Raw genomic sequence first — 21,526 nt, forward strand, 5'->3', positions numbered from 1 at the left:
AAACAGTAGATATTTACCATGACAAAAAATGTTTTGATATTGTCCTTTACCTGGTTTAATGATTTCAGAATCAGAAACTTTTTATTGCCAGGTACACATACAAGGAATCTGGCTAGGTGAATGGTGCATAACAATAAGTGCAATAGTATAAGACATCATTTTAAATAAAATAAAAAATATAAAATAAAATATGGTAAACAAACCAAACTTTTTTTTTGTAAAAACACTTTAAAAGTAAAAAAAGAACAAAAGAAAAGGGAGATAGAAGAAAAAGGAGGGCTGGAGTAATTAAGCTATTGTCACATGTTCAGTAATTGTTTGTTTTTTATTATAAGAATGCATGTGTCATATATAAAAGGTAAGACAGTTCAAGCAATAAAAGGTCAGTGGTAGAGCAAGTAATCAGATTCAGAGGTAAAGGTACTAAAAAGCTACTGCATTGTGAAAATATGATATACGTACGTACAAGTATTTAAGTAAAGTATGTAAGTATCATCAGCAAACTGCACTTTAAGTATAAAACAAATTCACAATGTAGTAAAATCTTATATATGATGTTTCTGGATTCATATTCTTGCTTCATTTGTGTGTGTGTTGCATGCATCATATCCTATAACATCATCATGTGTTTGTAGCATCGCTGTCCTGTGTAGTCAACTTTTCATGAACTCAGAAAACCTGTTTTCAGCTTTGTGACGATGCATAGATATAGATTTTTTGCTGTACTTTTACTTAGTAAGTGAAATTTTAAATGCAAAACTTTTTCTTGTTTGGACGTTTTTTAATGTGCTATTGCTACGTAAAAAAAATATTAGTATAGTATGTCGAAGAAAATCATAGTATAGCATGTCGAAAAATGTAAAAAAAGTAATCGTGTAGCATGTTGAAAAAAGTTAAAAAAATTGAGTCATAGAAAAAAGTAATAAAAAAGTCATAGTATAGCATGTCGAAAAAAGTAATAAAAAAATCTTAGTATAGTATGTCGAAGAAAATCATAGTATAGCATGTCGAAAAAGTAAAAAAAAGTAATCGTATAGCATGTTGAAAAAAGTAAAAATACCGTCATAGTATTGTATGTCGAAAAAAGACATAGTATAGCATTTCGAAAAAAGTATTATTATAGTATGTCGATATATAGTATAGTTTTTAAAAAAGTAATCGTATAGCATGTTGAAAAAAGTAAAAAGAAATTACTCATAGAAAAAAGTAATAAAAAAGTCATAGTATAGCATTTCGAAAAAAAAGTAATAATATATTATGTCGAAAAAAGTTATAGTATAGCATGAAAGTATTATTATAGTATGTCGATATATAGTATAGTTTTTAAAAAGCTCATAGTATAGCATGTCGAAAAAAGTCATAAAAAAGTAATAGTATAGTGTGTTGAAAAAAGTCATAGTAAATATAATATATATATATATATATATATATATATTTGGATACTGTATTTTATATATATATTTTACAGTACCAGTAGTTGAAAGTTTGGACACACCTTCTCATTCAACTACTTTGAAGAATCTAAAATATAAAACATATTCTGGTTTGTTGAGCATTTGTTTGTTTACCACATAATTCCATATGTGTTCCTTCATAGTTTGGATGTCTTCAATATTAATCTACAATGTAGAAAAAAATAAAAATAAAGAAAAACCATTGAATGAGAAGGTGTGTCCATACTTGTGACTGGTACTGTATATATAAATATATTTTTTAAATGATTTGAATACTTCATCCACCACTGATTGTTATTATCAAACTGCTCCTGTTGCACTCCAGCCCAGTAGGTGGCGCTGGAGTGCAAGTTCGCCTACCGCTAATACACGCAGCGAAGAAGAAAAAGACCGGAAGTTGTGTCAAAAACGTGAGCAGGCGTCGTTTTCAAAGCTCGTAACCCGGGCGTGTTAACGGCCGTTGTCTTGGTGCTGTGTTCCCTACATGTAAACAACACAGGTGACTACTAACACATGCTGCTTGTACACTAAACTAATGATGCTATCGGTGTGAACACAGCGTAGCAGCGGCCCGGTCCTCCTGCAGGTGAGAAACCAAACAACGTTGTTTCTGTGCAGCGTTACTTCCGGTTTGAATGCTAACTGTTAGCCTAGCTCACTTCCGGTTCCCTTTAAAAATAAAACTAACTTTAAGGTTGTTTTCCTCATTAAGTGAAATATAAGAACTATTTGAGAAAAAAATAGGCTAGTTAGGATCTTAATAGTTTAATGGTAAATTCGGCTTCCACGAGAGCATCAGTTTATTTTAATTAATTTGGTTATTTAGCATCTGATAGTAAACAATGTAAACAATTAACAGCTGTGAATGTTTGACTGTGACGTCAGCAAAGGCCATGCAAATATATTTAGATTACACAAAAACAAGATAATTATTAAGAAAAACTATAAAAAGAAGCATGCAAAAACACACTGAATAAAACTAATTAAAGGTGATTTAAAAGATAATTAATTAAAAGCAAGCTTCTGTCAATTTGCTCCACATTTAGGCACTGTTTACTATGTTTAGTTTTGACTTATTTGTGCTCAAAAATAGCATAAATGCAAATATATTTATAAAGCACTACCCAAATGCAACCCAGAGTGCATTACAGATTACACAAAAACAAAACACATTAAGAAAAACTATAAAAGAAGCAAGCAAAAACACACTGAATAAAACTAATTAAAGTTGATTTAAAAGATAATTAATTAAAAGCAAGCTTCTGTCAATTTGCTCCACATTTGTGCAGCGTCACCATGTTTAGTTTTGACTTATTTGTGCCCAATAAGAACAAAAATAAAACATAAATGCAAATATATTTATAAAGCACTACCCAAATGCAACCCAGATTGCATTACAGATTAAACAAAAACAAATAATTATTAAGAAAAACTATAAAAGAAAGCATGCAAAAAGCACACAATAAAACTAACATACATTTGATTTAAAAGATAATTAATTAGAACTCTTATCATGTTTTTCAGAATTGTAGTATGTAATCAGACACCTGAATATTTCTTCAACCATGTACAAAACACATGCAGCAGACATAACCATCACACAAGTAATGCAAGCTCAGGTCACTTGATACCACCAAGAACAAACCACCTCGAACACAGTTATCTACCGTTCAACAAAAGCTCTAAACTCACTTCCTCCTCATATTACTTACACAGGTAACAAACTGTAATTTACTAAACAATCAAACACTCACCTAAAGCCACTGACCATGTGACTAGAACGCCTTTGCCTCTGTAGACTCCGGATCCTTCTTTGAAGAAGTCATAGAGGCATAATGTATTTGATCAGTTCTGATACTATACATCCTAGTTTCTGATTGTACTGTTTTAACAGTATGTTTTACGTCATGTGTTGTATTTATTATGTTTTGTCCTTTCTGTGGACCCCAAGGCGTCAGCTAATGGGCATCCAGTTAGTAAACAATAAACTCTTGAGACGGCCAGTAACCTAAAGCCAGCCGACCTGAGAGGTCTGCACGGTTTATACTGGGTCAGGAGATCTGATAAAAAATCTTGGACCTAAACCGTTCAGTAATTTATAGACAACAGTAGATAGTTGGAGGTTGATTCTGTGTGAAAATGCCAGCCAATGTAGATATTTTAGAGATTTTATTGATCATTGTTACAAATCTGGAGGCAGAGTCAAAAACACCTTTGAGTGAATGGAGTGAACTTGTCATTTTTAGAGCTGTTGAGTTGTATTTATTTACCATAGCCTACATCTTTTTTTATACTGATTTGATTTGTTTGTGAATTTACAAAACACACCTTTATTGATGCACAGAGGTTGAATTAGATTGTTGCAGAAGCACAAGGACAGCAATAGTGCACATAAAAAGAGAAAGTAAAAACATAAGAGGAATATTAAAAAAAAAAACTACCAAAAGAAAGAGAGAATACTTTAAGAACTGCCTACTTTTTTCTAATATAGTGTCAAGATGTTACAAACATAAAACTGTAGAATATTAAAAGCCAAAATGATATCTGAAAAATCTAAACACAAAAATACCAGCATCCAATCAGTTACATATAGTAAAAATGAATGATGGCTTTAGTAAAGAATATAAAAAACCTGTCACCTTACTCCATCCTCTAAAAAGTCTCTCTTGTTCTTCTTCAAATCCATTTTATATTTTTATATAATACATATTGTGATACGTTTGTTTTCTATCAGGTTTTATGCTACCTTCTTGACTTGAAACAATATGGACAACCTGGATTTCACAGAAGAGGAAATTCAAGAACAACTGGCTGCCCTGGGATACAAAAACATACCAAAACACAGGCTGTGTGAATTCAAGCAAGGTGAGACTCTGAGGCATGAATGAAACTACATGTTTATGGTGTGTGTTGATGTTAAAAAATAAATACTGGTTAATTCACCATTGTCCAATAAAAAAAATAAATAAGATTAAAGAAATGAAAAAAGAGTAACTTGGACATTTGGTGATTTCCATTTCTTAAACTTGTCCTAAAGAATTACATTCTCTCGTTGTTTAATGTCAGATCTTGATGACCTGGTTCGACTTGGAGAATGGAAAAGCGTTGCATCGTCTACTCAGATAAACACCGCCAAATCTCAGATAGACACATCTCAGCAGGGTCCTCCTGCCTTCATCAAAGAGAAAGGTCAGAGCACTAACCTTTACAACACTTCTCTCTAAGCAAAGCATGCCCGCAATAATGCGTTACATTTTAAAGGACCAGTGTGTTGGATTTAGTGACATCTAGTGGTGAGGTTGGAGATTGCAACCAATGTAATAGTCCTCCGTTCACTCCTCCCTTTCCAAGCGTGTCAGAGAACTACGGTGGCCTTCAGGAAATGTAAAAACATGAAACTGGTCCTGTAATATTTTTCATTAAAATCTGTTAACTTGTGAATTCTATGTTTTACTTCACAGTTGGTCACGGCTGCGGTGAAGGGTTTTTCTTACATGCCAGAAAAGTGGAGCATGACAGACAGGTAGGTGTGACAGACAGCAACACACTACTCTTATTGTTTTTCTTATATCTGGTGTTTGATATCTGAAAAAGTTTAAGTAATCTTTTAAATATGTTAAGTAAGACATGTTTGTTTGCGTGTAATTTATATACTAAAATGTGTATGTTTGGAGATGTATGCCAGTGCCTTGAATCCCCGTAGCTCCTAAAACGTAAATGACTTGAGATTAATTGGCTTAAAAAAAAAAAAAAAAAAAGCTTTTATGTCCTATTTATTCATGAAGCAGCAATTTCTCTTTCTCCAAGACAATGTTCTCCCATGGGAGACAATTAAGTAACCTTAACATTAGGATTAAGTGTCAGGCCCTTTTAGAAACAATAGAGTGCTTCTTTGTAGAGTCACTGTTTTTCCGTGACATTCAACTTCACAAATCCACTTGCAGAGATTACGTTTAAAAAAAAAAACCAGTCTACTTCATAGTGTTTCATTTCCTATGTTTATATCTTAACTTTATGTGAATGTGTTTTTAAATGCATATAGTCATTTTTTTACCCACCTTAAGGAACAAAAATGTGACTTGTTTTATTGTGAAACAAAATAAAAAATAAAATAAACATTTAGATCGGACAGACAATCCATCAGTTACTTTCAGTAGTGTCAAGCACATGAGAATGATTCATTCTGTGTATTTAATTTAACACAGGTTCTCACCACCCGTCAGAACAGAGACTCGTACGCTCAACACTCGGTGGCTCTGAATCTCCGGCTGCCTCCAGGTGCTCCCAGCAGGCTGCAGGTGGAGGAGGAGCCGGACCTCGACGAAACCCTCCACCCACCGCTAACAGACAGCTACACATCCACCCCCGACTCCCACAGGGGACGTTTCATCAAGAGAAAAGTCCTCAGGTAGATTTGATTAGACTCATGGGTTTATGTCTGTTCATACAACCTTCCCATTCATTCATTCATTTAATTGTTTAAGTTTCAAGTTGGATTTTATTTGTCATTCCATCTTATGGAACAAAGCTGAGCGAAACATGTATGAAATGTATTTATCTAAAAAAATAATATAATATATTATATCATACAAACATTTTTTTTAGGCGATTTAATTAAAATTAAAACAGTGTATTGCAATTTTTTAAATTTATTTATATATTTGGTAAATGCCAAAAATAAATAATTGAATAAATATTTGTTGCTCATTTTCTCTTGATGGAATTGAATAATTAATTAATATTTTTAGCCTTGGTTAACACAAAAAGGGAATGTTTGACACATTGATTAAATAAAGATTTAAAGTAGATTTGATTTTAAAAGTTTTTTCTCACTGACGCCAGAATCTTTTCTACAAAGGATTTAAATTTTTCATGAAGTGACTCAACATGAGAATAACAACTATCAATCCACTGTTACTTCTCAAACTGTATATTTGTATTTCCTAAATATAACATCTATGCTGGAAATGTAACAATAATACTGTTTTGTATTCTTCTCCACCTCTAGGAAACATAAAGGACAATCACTTGTTTGTGATGAATCAATCTACAGTGAAGAAGGTAATCTACACTTTAGTGTTATCTTTACAAATAAGCAGTTTGAAGTGTTTGTTTTATATTCATCTTTTTTAAAGATCACTTTACAAAAACAGGTTTCAAAGTGCTTCACACAATTCAGCAAATAAACATCAAGAAATTATAAAATTCCCCCAAAAATTGTCAAATGGAAAACTTTAAGGCAGCAGAAGACCAATTCCAGTAATATCTATAATAAAGAGACCATTAAAATATAATCAATTCAAAGTTAAATGTTTTTTACCTTTTTAAAGGTGAGCTATTCAACATTTAATATCCCTAGAAACAAGGTTTTAACAGTAAGTTACTGATAGCTGTTATTACTTAGCGTTATTTGTTTTTATGAAAATATACAGTATAGAATATGCATATTTAAATCACAAAGTCACAAATTTCAAAAAACGTTTCAGGTCAAAGTCAAAAGTTCAAATTAAATATTTTTTCCCCACAAGAATAAATACATTTTGCATGCATGAGAACATAAAATATGACAATATACACAATGAAAATACAAACAAACTGAATACAGAGGTGTCCTGGTGGTTGACCAACTACTACATCTCTGTTCCTGTGGAATTAAATACAAAGAACAAAAACACAGAGATGTAATCCCGTTGGTCACCACCAGTTGGAGCTGCCTCAGCATTGAGAATAAAGGCCCTGAAGAAGAAGCTCCTGGATATCAGCTTAATCCTCTTAGCTCTCCTTCGTTAAGCCTCCTGCCTCCACAGATCACACACCTCAACAGGAGTTCACGTCGCCAACATGTACAAAACGTACAGCACACAGTGGGACGACAACCAGGATTCTCTCAACTCCTCCTTTTGGTCTGATGGAGACCAACAGGAAGATGAGGAGGAAAAAGAGGAGAAAGTGGAGATTGATCGAGTGATTGGCGAGGAAGACTCCAAACCTGTTGGCAATGCAGAGAAGTCTTATAACGGTGCTTCAGGGGAGGAGGTGGAGATCGGCGAGGAAGACTCCAAAGCTGTAGGTGTTTCAGAAGACTCTTATCGGGAGGCTTCAGAGGAAGAGGAGGTGGATTTTGAGCGAGTGATCAGAGAGGAAGACTCCAAACCTGTTGAAGATGCAGAAGACTCTCTCCAGGAGTCTTCCGAGGACGAAGACGACTCCAAATCTCTTGGCTATTCAGAAGACTCTTACCAAGAGGATTCAGAGGAGGAAGAGGAGATTGAGCGAGTGACCAGCGAGGAAGAGTCCAAACCTGTTGGCGATGCAGAAGACAGTCTCCAGGAGTCTTCGGAGGAGGAGGATGAGGACTCCAACCCTCGTAGCGATTCAGAAGACTCGTACCAGGAGGATTCCGAGGAGGAGCAGATTGAGCGAGTGATCAGCGAGGAAGAGTCCAAACCTGTTACCGATGCAGAAGACTATCTTCAGGAGGCTCCGGAGGAGGAAGATGAGGGAGAAGACTCCAAACCTCTTGGCAAGTTAGAGGACTCTCACCAGGAGGATTCAGAGGAGGAGGGGGTGGAGATTGAGCGAGTGATCAGCGTGGAGGTGTCCAAACCTGTCGCTAATGCAGAAGACTATCTTCAGGAGGCTTCGAAGGAGGAGGAAGACTCCAATCCTCTTGGCGATTCAGAGGACCGTTACCAGGATGCTTCAGAGGAGGAAAAGCCTGAATTGAACAACCAGATCAACATCAGCAAGGAAGGTGAAAATGATGCTGACGATGACGAATGCTTTAGCAGCAACTCTGATAGTCCAGCTCTGAGTCTGATGACCTCCGGCTACGGCACCTACAAACCAGAGGAGCTGGAGGGAGGAGACTTCAGAGACGACCACACCATAACGGAGTTTGATCAAGACAGTCGAGGAGATCTATCTGAGATGAGAGACGATGAAGAGGACGATCGTTCGATGTGCAGCTTTGGCTGGTTTGACGTCAAACCCACCGAGCCAGACTTCAACGAGACTCGTCCACTGAGCATTTTAGTGGACGCCGGGCCAGAAGCTAATGTGGGACTTTGTGGAGATGATGATCTGAATAAAGAGGTGGACATCACAGACAGGAAACCAGAAGAAGATAAAGACCAGTTGAATGAGGAGAAATTTGAAGTTGATCTACATGCAATGCCCGAGAATGAGGTGACAAAAACAACATCAGAGGAACAACAATTTTATAACACTGTAGCTGAAGACAAAGTGGACGTCAAGAATTTTGAAGATGAGTGTCAGGATGAAAGGGGAGAACAATATGAAATGCTAGAAGAAGACGTGCGAGACAGCAAAGAAGAGAAAGAAATTGAGGATAAAGTGGAGTTTGAGGATCCAGATGAGTCCTCAAGCAACAAAGACATCAAGTTTATCGACTCCAAAACGGATTTCAGCCAGATGACGTTCGACAAAATGTGGGAGAATTGGGAAGGAAACCTCAGACAGAAAAAGGGTAAACTGTAACATTAAAACCAAGACAATTTTAGGTTGTTTGAAGGCTAAAATTCATCCTGAATAACATCTTATATTGAAATATATTTCATTACCTTAAAAACTCTTACCTATTTTCTGGTAGGAAATCACTGCTGATGGTTTTGTGTATCCATCCAATTTGAGTCTGATCTATTTGTGCTTCTGCAAGATTCAGCATGTTCACCTGTTAGGAATGTTGTCATTTGAAAAACATGATGTGGTTGAAAGTATGACTTTCATCTTAATTCAACTGCATTCCTCCAGGTGAAAGTGAAATTTGAATGAGGTGTTTTTCTACCAAGAAATTAAAAAAATCTAGGATTACTAATTAACTCAAGATGCAAGTGATAATAATAGACACACATTTTTTCATTCCTTTGATACTAAAATAATTTAAGCTAATTTCTTAAAGTCTTAGTATAGAATGTCGTAAAAGTCTTAAAACATAAACATAAAACACAAAAAAAGTAATTTAAATGTCATGTATATATCTCGGGAAAAAATCATAAAGATGTCATAGAATAGTGGGTCAAATAGCGTCATAGTATAGTATGTCAATAAAAGTCATAAAAAGTCTTAACAAATTGACAGAAAAGTCATAGTATAGAATTACGAAAAAAGTCATAGTATAGTATGTCAAAGAAAATAGAAAGAAAATCAGAGTACAATAAATATAAAGTCATAGTATTAGCTGGTAAAGGTAAAGTATTTTTTAAAAAAAGTAATAAAGTCACAGTATAGTATGTCGAAAAAGTTAAAAAAAAAATCATAGTATAGCATGTCGAAAAAGTCATAAAAAGTCATGTATAGCATGTCAAAAAGTCAAAAAATAAATCATAGTTTCAAAAAACTTTTAAAAAAGTCATAGTATAGCATGTCGAAAAGTAAAAAAAGGTCATAGTATAGTATGTCGATAAAATTCAAAAAACAAATCATAGTTTCAAAAAAGTTTTAAAAAATCATAATAGCATAGTTTCAAAAAGTTAAAAAGTCATAGTATAAAAAAGTCATAGTATAGCATGTCGGAAAAGTAAAAAAAAGTCATAGTATAGTATGTCGATAAAATTCAAAAAACAAATCATAGTTTCAAAAAAAAAAAAGTCATAGTATAGCATGTCGAAAAAGTTAAAAAAAAATCATAGTATAGCATGTCGAAAAAGTTAAAAAAAAAAAAAGTCATAGTATAGTATGTCGAAAAAGTTAAAAAAAAAATAGTATAGTGTCGAAAAAAAAGTCATAGTAAAAAAAAGTAAAAAGTCATAGTATAGTATGTCGAAAAAAGTTTTAAAAATAAATCATAGTATAAAAAAAAGTCATAGTATAGTATAGCATGTCGAAAAAAAAAAAAAAGTCATAGTATAGCATGTCGAAAAAGTTTAAAAAAAAAAAATCATAGTATAGTATGTCAAAAAGTCAAAAAATAGTCATAGTATAGTGTCGAAAAAGTTGTCGGAAAAGTAAAAAAAAAATAGTATAGTATGTCGAAAAAGTTAAAAAAAATAGTCATAGTATAGTATAGTATGTCGAAAAAGTCAAAAAATAAATCATAGTTTCAAAAGTTTTAAAAAAGTCATAGTATAGCATGTCGAAAAAGTAAAAAAAAAAATAGTATAGTATGTCGAAAAAAAATAAATCATAGTTTCAAAAAAGTCATAGTATAGCATGTCGAAAAGTTAAAAAAAAAATAGTATAGCATGTCGAAAAAGTAAAAAAATAAATCATAAAAAAAAAAGTCATAGTATAGCATGTCGAAAAAGTAAAAAAAAGTCATAGTATAGTATGTCGAAAAAAGTCAAAAAATAAATCATAGTTTCAAAAAAGTCATAGTATAGTATGTCGAAAAGTTAAAAAAAAAGTCATAGTATAGCATGTCGAAAAAGTTAAAAAAAGTCATAGTATAGCATGTCGAAAAAGTAAAAAAAAAGTCATAGTATGTCGAAAAAGTTAAAAAAAAGTCATAGTGTAGTATGTCGAAAAAAGTAAAAAAAATCATAGTCAAAAAGTCATAGTATAGCATCAAAAAGTCATAGTATAGCATGTCGAAAAAGTTAAAAAAAAGTCATAGTATAAAAAATATGTCGTCGAAAAGTCAAAAAAAAAAGTCATAGTATAGTATGTCAAAAAGTTTAAAAAAAAGTCATAGTATGTCAAAAAAGTTTAAAAAAGTCATAGTATAGCATGTCGAAAAAGTAAAAAAAAGTCATAGTATAGCATGTCGAAAAAGTTAAAAAAAAAAGTCATAGTATAGTATGTCGAAAAAAGTCAAAAAAAAAATCATAGTTTCAAAAAAGTTTTAAAAAAGTCATAGTATAGCATGTCGAAAAAGTTAAAAAAAAGTCATGGTATGTCAAAAAAAGTCATAGTATAGCATGTCGAAAAGTTTAAAAAAAAGTCATAGTATAGCATGTCGAAAAATTCAAAAAATCAAGTATAGTTGTCAAAAAGTTTTAAAAAAGTCATATAGCATGTATAGTCATAGTATAGTATGTCGAAAAAAGTTTAAAAAAAATCATAGTCATAGTATAGTATGTCGAAAAAAAGTTTAAAAAAAGTCATAGTATAGTATGTCGAAAAAAGTCAAAAAATAAATCATAGTTTCAAAAAAGTTTTAAAAAAGTCATAGTATAGCATGTCGAAAAAGTAAAAAAAAGTCATAGTATAGTATGTCGAAAAAGTCAAAAAATAAATCATAGTTTCAAAAATGTTTTAAAAAAGTCATAGTATAGTATGTCGAAAAGTTAAAAAAAAAGTCATAGTATAGCATGTCGAAAAAGTTTAAAAAAAAGTCATGGTATGTCAAAAAAAGTCATAGTATAGCATGTCGAAAAAAAAAAAAGTCATAGTATAGCATGTTGGAAAAGTTAAAAAAATAAATCATAGTATCAAAAAAGTTTTCGACAAAAAGTAAAAAAAAAAAGTCATAGTATAGTATGTCGAAAAGTCATAGTATAGCATGTCGGAAAAGTTTTTAAAAAAAAATCATAGTTTCAAAAAAAGTTTTAAAAAGTCATAGTATAGCATGTCGAAAAGTTAAAAAAAAGTCATAGTATAGTATGTCGAAAAAAGTCAAAAAATAAATCATAGTTTCAAAAAAGTTTTAAAAAAGTCATAGTATAGCATGTCGAAAAGTTAAAAAAAAGTCATAGTATAGTATGTCGAAAAAATAGTCATAGTCAAAAAATAAAAAAATCAATCATAGTTTCAAAAAAGTTTTTAAAGTCATAGTATAGCATGTCGAAAAGTTAAAAAAAAAGTCATAGTATAGCATGTCGAAAAAAAAAAATAAATCATAAAAAAAGAAAAAAAAAGTCATAGTATGTCGAAAAAGTTAAAAAAAAGTCATAGTATAGTATGTCGAAAAAGTTAAAAAAAAGTCATAGTATAGTATGTCGAAAAAAGTCAAAAAAAAATAAATCATAGTTTCAAAAAAGTTTTTAAAAAGTCATAGTATAGTATGTCGAAAAAGTTAAAAAAAGTCATAGTATAAATAGTGTCGAAAAAGTCATAGTATAATGTCGAAAAGTCATAAAAAAAGTAAATCATAGTTTCAAAAAAGTCATAGTTTGTCGAAAAAAGTCAAAAAAAGTCATAGTATAGCATGTCGAAAAAGTTAAAAAAAAAGTCATAGTATGTCGAAAAAAGTCAAAAAATAAATCATAGTTTCAAAAAAGTCATAGTATAGCATGTCGAAAAAAGTCAAAAATAGTATGTCGAAAAAGTCATAGTACAGCATGTCGGAAAAGTAAAAAAAAGTCATAGTTTAGTATGTCGATAAAATTCAAAAAAAAAAGTCAATCATAGTTTCAAAAAAAGTCATAGTATAGCATGTCGAAAAAGTAAAAAAGAAGTCATAGTATCGCAAATTGTATGGTCTAGTGTATCATAATTATACAAAAATGAAGTTGCAGCCTCAGAACAAAGCCTGTGAGATCCTCCTCCTCATCCTGTTCCGTCTGTTGTTTCTCTCCAGACGCAGCCAGCTGTCTGGAGGAACGTCTGGCTGATCTTCATTTGTCCTCGTCGGCTCAGCGAGACTTTGAGACGGAGAACGAAGACGTCACCAGTCAGAGTGAAACCCAGAGCTCAGAGACGGACGGGGTCTCTTTCAGTGCCTTTGAATCCTACATAAGAGGCATGGTGGGTAATGTAGTCTCCCAGAATGTGATGACATACAAGTGTGTACACTGTTTGTGTCAGTTAAAAAACTATTTGCGTTTCCGTTTGAACAGACTCGAACTCAAAGTGACGGTGACCTCAGGCCAAAACCAAAATCCTGTAAGTCAACAGAAACCAAATGTACCAATTCATTTTTCTTAATGATAGAAAAATGTTTTATAATTTATCAAGACAATCTTATGTTTCAGTCATCCGACCAGCGATGAGTCAGCAAACCATAAAGAAGACGGACCCAGTGGCCAAGTAAGTTCTAATCATGAAAATCACAGGTGAACAGTTCTGAATTGACTTATGTTGGTCTCATAGTTGACTCATTTGTTCTCGTCTCTCTGAAGGTATTTCCAGTATAAGCAGCTCTGGGAAATGTTTAAACTTCCAGGAGAGAAGGACAGGAGATCTCTCCGCTGGGAGATAAAGGTAATAAAAAATATATATATTTACTTACAGGTGCATAAATCTCCACACATTCAGTTTTGACTCTTTATTCTCTCCTTTTTGTACACATGGCTTTGGCTGTGTAGAAATTGTTACTCCACATCTAAGTTGGCTATAAACATAATGCATTTACTCTACTTGAATATTTATATTTAATGCTACTTAATACTTTCACTTCACTATTTGTGTGACAACTTCAGGTACTTTACAGATTTTTCAACCCCTTCCTTTCATGTTTTTCAGGAACGACTTGCATACCGACCTCCACCGGTGAGTAACTTCCTAAATATTCAACAACATAGTCTCAATTCTGCATCCTAACATTTACCCGTTTAAGAAATGATAGTGGGATATGTCAACACCACTTTACAGGAAAGAAATATCAGTACTCCATTTGTCCCTCCAGCTTCATTTCATACAGTGAGGCATAAAAATAGGTTTTCTTTTAGCATGGACAGAAATAAGGACTTTTCATTATGGATCCACTGAGTCTTGTTTTGTTGTGTTGCAGCCTAAACCTCGGCGTGTTTTCGTGCCGAACACCTACATCGTGCCAACGGAGAAGAAGCGCTCGGCCCTCCGATGGGAGATCAGGAACGATTTGGCCAACGGGCTCCTTCCGCACAAATTCGGCTATGAATATTAATCTTCATATGCCTTTTACATACTAATGCATTGGTTGGTTTTTTTATAAATGTTTTTATTTATTGATGATTTTTTTTTTGTAAAATAATAAACACATACAGAAAACGTTGCAGTCAGTGAATATATTACAGGTTATTTATGGTAGATCGGAGTAGGGCAGTTTGTACGGGTACAGAGGGGTGTAGCGCTGGTCGTGCCAAAGCAGCTTGTCCTCCAGGAACTTGACGGTCTCCAGAGTGAGGACGACGGCCTCGTGTTTCAGCATGCTGTGGACGTTCAGTCCTGACGGAGAAAAGAAAAAACATCATTATTCTGACATAAATTGGTACAGAGTCAATGTATGTAAGGAGGTTTTTTCATCAAGAAATCTGAATTAGGTGTGAAAACAAAAATGACAAGTTTTTAAAAAGGTGCTATATCGAGCCAGGAAAGCGACAGTACATTTTGGCATTGAAAACAGAACCTTAACAGAAAAAGGAGTGTGTGATTTAGTAAAAAGAAATACATATATTAAGTGGGAGGTGTTGGCAGGCTTCGGAGCAAACTATTGGTCCAGAAGAAAGTAACGTTCTCATCTTAGTATGCACATGACATGGAAATCATATTCACCTAAACAGTGACAAAGTGGAACTGAACAACAAAAGAACATTTGTTGTCAAACTTTCGGTGCCAATGCTCTCACTGTTCTGGCTCCATAGCTTGTGTGTTACATCACCTTTAAGATATAAATATATAATATAATATTATATAATATATATATATTATATAATGTATATATATATATTATATAATATATATATTATATATATATATATATATATATTATATATATATAAATATATATTTATATATATAATATATATTTATATATATATATATATATATATTATATATAAATATATATATATTTATATTTAGAAATAACTCACCAATTGCTGGAATAATGTTCACTGTCTTCAAATTTGCTGTTGCCTGAAGGATGTTTTCAGGAAACTCGTCACCTCTGAAAAGCAACAGACAACAACGTCAGCACCGAGCAAAGCACAAAATAAAGTTTGTTTTTAAGGCCGTGCTGATGAAACTCACATGTCGACTATTAACACAGACTCTCCCCAGTGTTTTTGTCTGATGAGGTCCAGCAGGTACTGAGGGTCGGGTGTAGGGATGTTCAAAGAGTCCACAATGTAAAGGTAGTCCTGCAACAAAAAAAAGAAGAGAAAAACGGTGCCAAAATAATCAGAAAACATGATAAGCAGTTATTTTATTATTACTCAAAATTACATAACTTCCACTGGTTTCTAGCTTCTCAAATGCTTTTCTTTTTCGTGAAAAACAACCACAACTACATTTTGTTGAAAATTGACGATAAATTATCTTTTAATTAATTTTTCTAGACTTGTTCTTTTAGTCCTGGCCATTTTTGTAATAGTGTCCTGAAGCAGATAAAAAAAATAGCCCAAACAACAGTAAATACATGAAAATGCTATTTTAAAAACCGACAGTTCTCATCATTAAGTCAACAGGTTTGATGTACCTGCGCCATCTTGGAGCTCAGAGCCACTTTGAGTCCTTGTACTCGAACCTTCATGGGTAACATGTAGTAGTAACTGGTCGGCCCTCTGGGTCCTTTGGCCACCCCACCTGAGAGGAAAACACATCACCTGTCAGACTTCCTCTGATTTACAACTCGAGAATCACTCGAGATCAAAGGACGGCTGGAAGGAAACGTGTGTCATATAACTTAGTTTATAATGAATTTCAAGAGGTGACATCAAGAGAATTACACAACAGATAAAGCTTTTGTTGATTTTAGCTTTTGGAAGTTCTTGAGAACAGCACTGTATAATAAACCCTGTGACTTACTTTAAACGTAATTAGGGCTTACGGTGAAATGCCTCCTCGTAGAAAAAGTCTTAGTATAGTTTGGCAATTTTTTTTTATAAAAATGTCATAGTATTGTAAGTCGAAAAAAAGTAATAGAATAGTAAGTCGAAGAAATTTCTAAAAATGCCATAGTATAGTATGTCAAAAAAAAAATGTCATAGTATAGTATGTCCAGCAAAAATAAGCAGGTTAAAAATGGATGGAATGGATGGATGTTTGTCATAGTATAGTATGTTAAAAAAAAGTCATAGTATAGTATGTCGAAAAAATTAATAAAGAAATGGTGTATTTTTTCCACTCATTATTTAGACTGTTTATTATCACACCCTTAAAAATAAATAAATACATTTAGCTGATGAATAAAGCCCAGAGTTCCAAAGAGCCATAAACAGTCACCTCCTTTCCATAGCGGTGATCGGATGCTTCCATGACGAGCTCTTCCACTTCCTTTCTGATTCCATGGCTTCCTGCCTCCACCTCTGACCTCTGACCTGATCTTTGTGTTGGCGTGGCTCTGACAGATCAAAACAACTGTTAGTGAGGCGGATATTAGCTTTATACAGAAAATATTACACTATATCAGTCAGGCATGAATGAAAGGAATAAAGGTTATTTCTTTGAACCTGGTTTCGTTCATAGACAGAGAAAATGTAGCAAACAAGTCTGACAGAAGACATTCATAAATATAGGTTTGAAATGTAAGATTATGCAATATAACAGTAAATTGAGGGAACATTTTTTTTAATAAATGACAACATAGGATAAAAATAATGCCTTATTTTATAATGCTGTTGCTAATATTGCATTTGAATTAAGAGACACATACTGTTCCACAATAAGGCCGTATAAAATGAGATTTGAATGATATAATTATACTTCAAAAGCTGATATTTAATATAAAACCAACAGTGTGATTAAAGTATGCATCTGTTAACAACATGTGATTACAGGCTAAATTATATCACGATACAAAATTAATAATATGTATAATAATCATAATCATTATTATTGTTATATTACAATAATAAGAATATGCATATTACAAATTATAATAATAATATTACTTATTATTTGTATTATTATTATTATACATCTATATGTATCCATCCCTATTTAAAAAATAAATACTTCCTCTTTGTATATGGACTGGAAGCTGGAGCCTGAATGTGTCCAGAATCCATCTCACAGAACATAAACAAAAGCTTCCGACAACATAAAGGACAAAACATTTAAAATGAGTGAATCAGTCACTTACAATTCTTTTATAGTTTCTCTGCCATGCTTCAACCTCGTGGAGGATATCTAACCTGAGAGGAGCGAAAAACAAGAAAGGATTAACAAAGACTTTCCTTTTGTGGCTGGATTTAAAGATTTCAATGGTTAGTCCTCCTGATGAAAGATTACCTCGGATGTACCGCGAAGACGTCCGGGTGGAGCTGAGCCAAACCCAGCGGCTCGCTGTCCCGACTCTCCAGAGTCTCCACCCACGTCTGGACGGGACTCAGATGAGCAGGAACGACGGCGTCGCACTTCCTCAGGAGAGGCAGGGAGCAGTCTGCAGGAGGAGGAGGACGCTCTGCAGGAGGAAACACACATCAGACAGTCAATAAGGGCTGCAACTAAGGATTATTGTCTATTTATCTGTCTTATTATTTTCTTTGTTGTTTTGGGTAATAAATCATAATCAAAATAGTTAGAGTTTAATTTAATAGTTGATAATATAATCTTTGCAGAGCTGCGTCTCAAATTAATATTCAGGTTCCCAGCTTTTCATATGATGTATACAACTTTTGTGATTGTGAGGAGGATAAAAATGGAAAAGTAAAGATATGAAGTATTAAATATCAGGTTAAACAGCTTCAAACAGCACATCAGCTTAAATAAAACAGCAACATGCAGCTGACAAGTTGAGACTGAATCCATATTTACACAAGTTTGGACTCACTCAATCTGGAAGGATCCACCAGGTTGGTCGGCAGCAGTAAATTGGGGGGCAGAGCGCTCTCACTGGAGAACGACGAGGAGAACTGAGGAGGAAACTTTGAGTTAGTGGAGCGGCTTCAAAAAACAACAACACACAAGTTAAAGGCTGATATCTGCTAACATTCAGCAGGACCTACAAACACTATTTGATACATTTCTATAAAGTTATACAATTATGATCAGATCTCAAAGGCTGACTGATACCTTTATTTTCGAATACATTGGCAAAAAAATATATATTTATACGGTTTTAGAAAAGGAGTTGTTGAAATTACGACATCCTGATCAAAGAGAGATGCCTTTGGGTAACGTTGTGATTACTTTGTCTTACTATCTACTAATATGAAACATTAAATAAGATGCAGCCAGAACATTTCTTATTTGCTTAATACACGACTGAATCAAATATTGAATCAATCAAGTGGTCAGTTGGCAGAAAATGTATCTTCAGCAATTTGGTTTTAAGTTATTTCATCTCTTTGGTTTCCAGCTTCTCCTCTGTGGGGATTTGCTACTTTTCTCTGTTTCATATCAATTTAAATGGAATATTCTAGAATATGAGGACGTCTTATTCGGCTCTGTGGAATAATGGATATTTTTAACAACTTTCTCATGTTTTATTGACATTAAAGAGCAAACACACACCTGTAGGTTGACAGGTGTGTAGGAGAATCCCTTTGGATGACAATATAGAATGTATACAGTACCAGTCAAAAGTTTGGACACACCTTCTCATTCAATGGTTTTTCTTTATTTTTATTTCTTCTACATTGTAGATTAATATTGAAGACATCCAAACTATGAAGGAACACATATGGAATTATGTGGTAAACAAACAAATGCTCAACAAACCAGAATATGTTTTTATATTTTAGATTCTTCAAAGTAGTTGAATGAGAAGGTGTGTCCAAACTTTTGACTGCTACTGTATCTTCTAAAAGTTACCTGAACATTGATACTTAATATCTCTGAATGCATGTGGTCAGCACGCAGGAGACAAACATTGTATTTATTTAGCACTCAAGGGAAACAAATAATCAATTAATAAGAAAATTGATTTAATTGCTTAATTATGTAACTTATTAATCAAGGGATTTAACAGGTTTTAGTATAAAAATGTAACATGTAATTAAATATACTACATTATATGTCCTTCTGTTTATCACTTACACTCAGATCTCACACAGGTTTATTCACACTAAACATGGGGGTATATTTTTAAAATCATAACTGGATAAATAAACATAAATAAATCATCATCTGTATTAGACTGTATATGTTTAAATGGTTATTTATGCTTTTAGGTTATATAAATATATCTTTACAATAGAGATATGACTTTTATGAAACTGAACCATGTTATTCTTCCTTCAAATGTAAATATTGAATTTGAAAAGTACAGTTTTTAATCTCTGTTACAGGGAAGAGGAATAAACACCAGAGGACTACAAACGTGTCCTCCATGCTCAAACCTCTGCAGGTTAAACGTGTCACTCACCCTTTTTACGACACCTCTGCCGTAAACCAGCAGCGAACAACGAAGCATGTCTGTTCTGTTGTCTCTAACACACACTTATAGCATCTTAAACCCGTTTAAATACGCATTATAAACAAACTCAGCCCGTCTGAAGCACTCAAAGGTCGTGGTCGCCTTTTCCGTCTGCTGAGTCGGCGCGCTTTGATGACGTATACCGGCATAACAGCGACAACGGTGGCGACACCTAGCGGCCGGGGGTGGAAGTTCTTCACAAAACCTCAGCCGAGAAAGATGCAGATTTCAAATAACATGTTTCTTAAAGGATATTATTTAAGTCTTTCTTAATACAACATGAACATTTAAATGAGTTATTATCAGTGGTATAATTCAAGTAAATTTACTCAAGTACTGTACTTAAGGGGACATTTAAGGTACCTGGGGTCTTTTCTTTTTATAAAATAAGATAAAATAAGATAAGATAATCCTTTATTAGTCCCGCAGGGGGGAAATGTACAGGATTACAGCAGCATAGAGTATAGTGCAAACAAGAGGCATAGTAAAAGAAAAACAAGATAAAAAAACAAACATGTATTATAAATAAGCAATAAAAACAGTAAAGAATCTACAATAACTGAAATATTATATATACAGACAGAAAACTATTATAACTATTATAACTACAATTGCACAGTGTATTTGCATTGCATACCACTTTCTACTTTGACTGCATTAAATTTCAGAGAGAAATATTCTCCTTTTGACTTCTTTACCTTGGAGTTATCTTTGACCAGGATCTGTCTTTTAACTCTTATATAAAACAGATCTCAAGGACAGCCTTTTTTCATTTACGTAACATTGCGAAAATCAGGCAAATCCTGTCTCAAAGCGATGCAGAAAAACTAGTTCATGCATTTGTTACCTCTAGACTAGATTACTGTAACTCCTTATTATCAGGCTGCTCTAATAGGTCTCTTAGATCTTTACAGTTGATCCAGAATGCTGCAGCACGTGTTCTAACAAAAACTAAGAAAAGAGATCATATTACTCCAGTATTAGCTTCTCTGCACTGGCTCCCTGTTAAATTAAGAATAGAATTTAAAATTCTTTTACTTACCTACAAAGCTCTAACTGGTCAGGCACCGTCTTATCTTAAGGAACTTATAGTTCCATATTACCCAACTAGAGAGCTGCGCTCAATCAATGCAGGGTTACTTGTGGTTCCTAGAGTATATAAAAGTAGGATGGGAGCCAGAGCCTTCAGTTATCAGGCTCCTCTTCTGTGGAACCAGGTTCCAGTTTCAGTCCGGGGGCAGACACACTCACCACTTTTAAGAGCAGGCTTAAGACCTTCCTTTTTGATAGCGCTTATAGTTAGGGCTGGTTCAGGTTCGCCTTGGTCCAGCCCCTAGATATGCTGCTATATGCCTAGACAGCCGGGGACTACCTAGGATACGCTGAGCTCCTCTCTCCTCTTCTCTCCCTCCTTCTTTATGTATTAATCTCCTTTTTATGCACATTACTGATTTTGCTTCTTCCCCGGAGTTCTTGTGCTTTCTCGCCTCGCAGGTTCCCAGGAATCGGGGTTATATTTGGACTGTCATCGTGCCACCTACTGAGGCCCTGCTGACACCCACTACTACTACCACTATCATTATTAGTCACATTACTATTATTATTGCCTGTACTATTACGCTTATTGACTTGCTTGTACCCTGGAGTCTTTGTGCTTTCTCGCTTCGCAGGCTTCTATAAATCGTGGCTGTACCTGGACCGTGGTCGTGCATCCTGCTACGGCCCTGCTGACACCGACTGCTACCACCATTATTATTACTAGTCACATTACTATTACCTGTACCATTAAGCATTTTAGCTTTACTTCCACCCTGAAGCCCTTTTGCTTTCTCGTTCTGCAGGTTTCCATGAATCGTTGTGGTACCTGGACCGTAGTCATGCCTCCTGCTGT

At 33.8% G+C, this 21,526-nt stretch overlaps 2 protein-coding genes across 3 annotated transcripts; one reads left to right on the forward strand and one right to left on the reverse strand.

Moving 5' to 3' along the window:
• The first annotated feature begins 1,849 nt into the window (after positions 1 to 1,849).
• hyls1 (HYLS1 centriolar and ciliogenesis associated) lies at positions 1,850 to 14,322 on the forward strand. Of its 2 annotated transcripts, none has more exons than XM_054604388.1 (12): positions 1,850 to 2,040; positions 4,189 to 4,319; positions 4,521 to 4,643; positions 4,916 to 4,977; positions 5,660 to 5,862; positions 6,463 to 6,515; positions 12,934 to 13,100; positions 13,193 to 13,238; positions 13,328 to 13,382; positions 13,475 to 13,556; positions 13,818 to 13,844; positions 14,086 to 14,322. In XM_054604388.1, the coding sequence occupies exons 2-12, from the start codon at positions 4,220 to 4,222 to the stop codon at positions 14,218 to 14,220; spliced, it is 1,053 nt and encodes a 350-aa protein (XP_054460363.1). In that variant the 5' UTR covers positions 1,850 to 2,040; positions 4,189 to 4,219; the 3' UTR covers positions 14,221 to 14,322. The 2 variants fall into 2 exon arrangements, with proteins under 2 accessions (XP_054460363.1, XP_054460365.1); XM_054604390.1 differs by having other exon boundaries at positions 5,678 to 5,862.
• mrpl4 (mitochondrial ribosomal protein L4) lies at positions 14,259 to 19,751 on the reverse strand. The gene is made up of 9 exons (XM_054604391.1): positions 19,585 to 19,751; positions 18,049 to 18,130; positions 17,508 to 17,679; positions 17,359 to 17,410; positions 16,500 to 16,617; positions 15,754 to 15,860; positions 15,306 to 15,415; positions 15,149 to 15,222; positions 14,259 to 14,501 (listed from the first exon to the last, which is right to left on the reverse strand). The coding sequence occupies exons 1-9, from the start codon at positions 19,630 to 19,632 to the stop codon at positions 14,356 to 14,358; spliced, it is 909 nt and encodes a 302-aa protein (XP_054460366.1). The 5' UTR covers positions 19,633 to 19,751; the 3' UTR covers positions 14,259 to 14,355.
• Between the last annotated feature and the right edge of the window lie 1,775 nt (positions 19,752 to 21,526).

Source organism: Anoplopoma fimbria, chromosome 9 (assembly GCF_027596085.1).
Source record: "Anoplopoma fimbria isolate UVic2021 breed Golden Eagle Sablefish chromosome 9, Afim_UVic_2022, whole genome shotgun sequence".
NCBI lineage: Eukaryota > Metazoa > Chordata > Actinopteri > Perciformes > Anoplopomatidae > Anoplopoma > Anoplopoma fimbria.

What these genes read in the sequence shown, in the direction of transcription:
- hyls1 (XM_054604388.1), top strand. Translation starts at nt 4,220, where the DNA reads ATGGACAACCTGGATTTCACAGAAGAGGAAATTCAAGAACAACTGGCT. An exon ending in TGCCTTCATCAAAGAGAAAG is followed by an intron (nt 4,644 to 4,915) that starts GTCAGAGCACTA and finishes TTTACTTCACAG; the next exon opens with TTGGTCACGGCTGCGGTGAA. An exon ending in ATCAATCTACAGTGAAGAAG is followed by an intron (nt 6,516 to 12,933) that starts GTAATCTACACT and finishes GTTTCTCTCCAG; the next exon opens with ACGCAGCCAGCTGTCTGGAG.
- mrpl4 (XM_054604391.1), bottom strand. Translation starts at nt 19,632, where the DNA reads ATGCTTCGTTGTTCGCTGCTGGTTTACGGCAGAGGTGTCGTAAAAAGG. An exon ending in AGAGAAACTATAAAAGAATT is followed by an intron (nt 16,618 to 17,358) that starts GTAAGTGACTGA and finishes TTGATCTGTCAG; the next exon opens with AGCCACGCCAACACAAAGAT. An exon ending in GAACATTATTCCAGCAATTG is followed by an intron (nt 14,502 to 15,148) that starts GTGAGTTATTTC and finishes TTTCTCCGTCAG; the next exon opens with GACTGAACGTCCACAGCATG.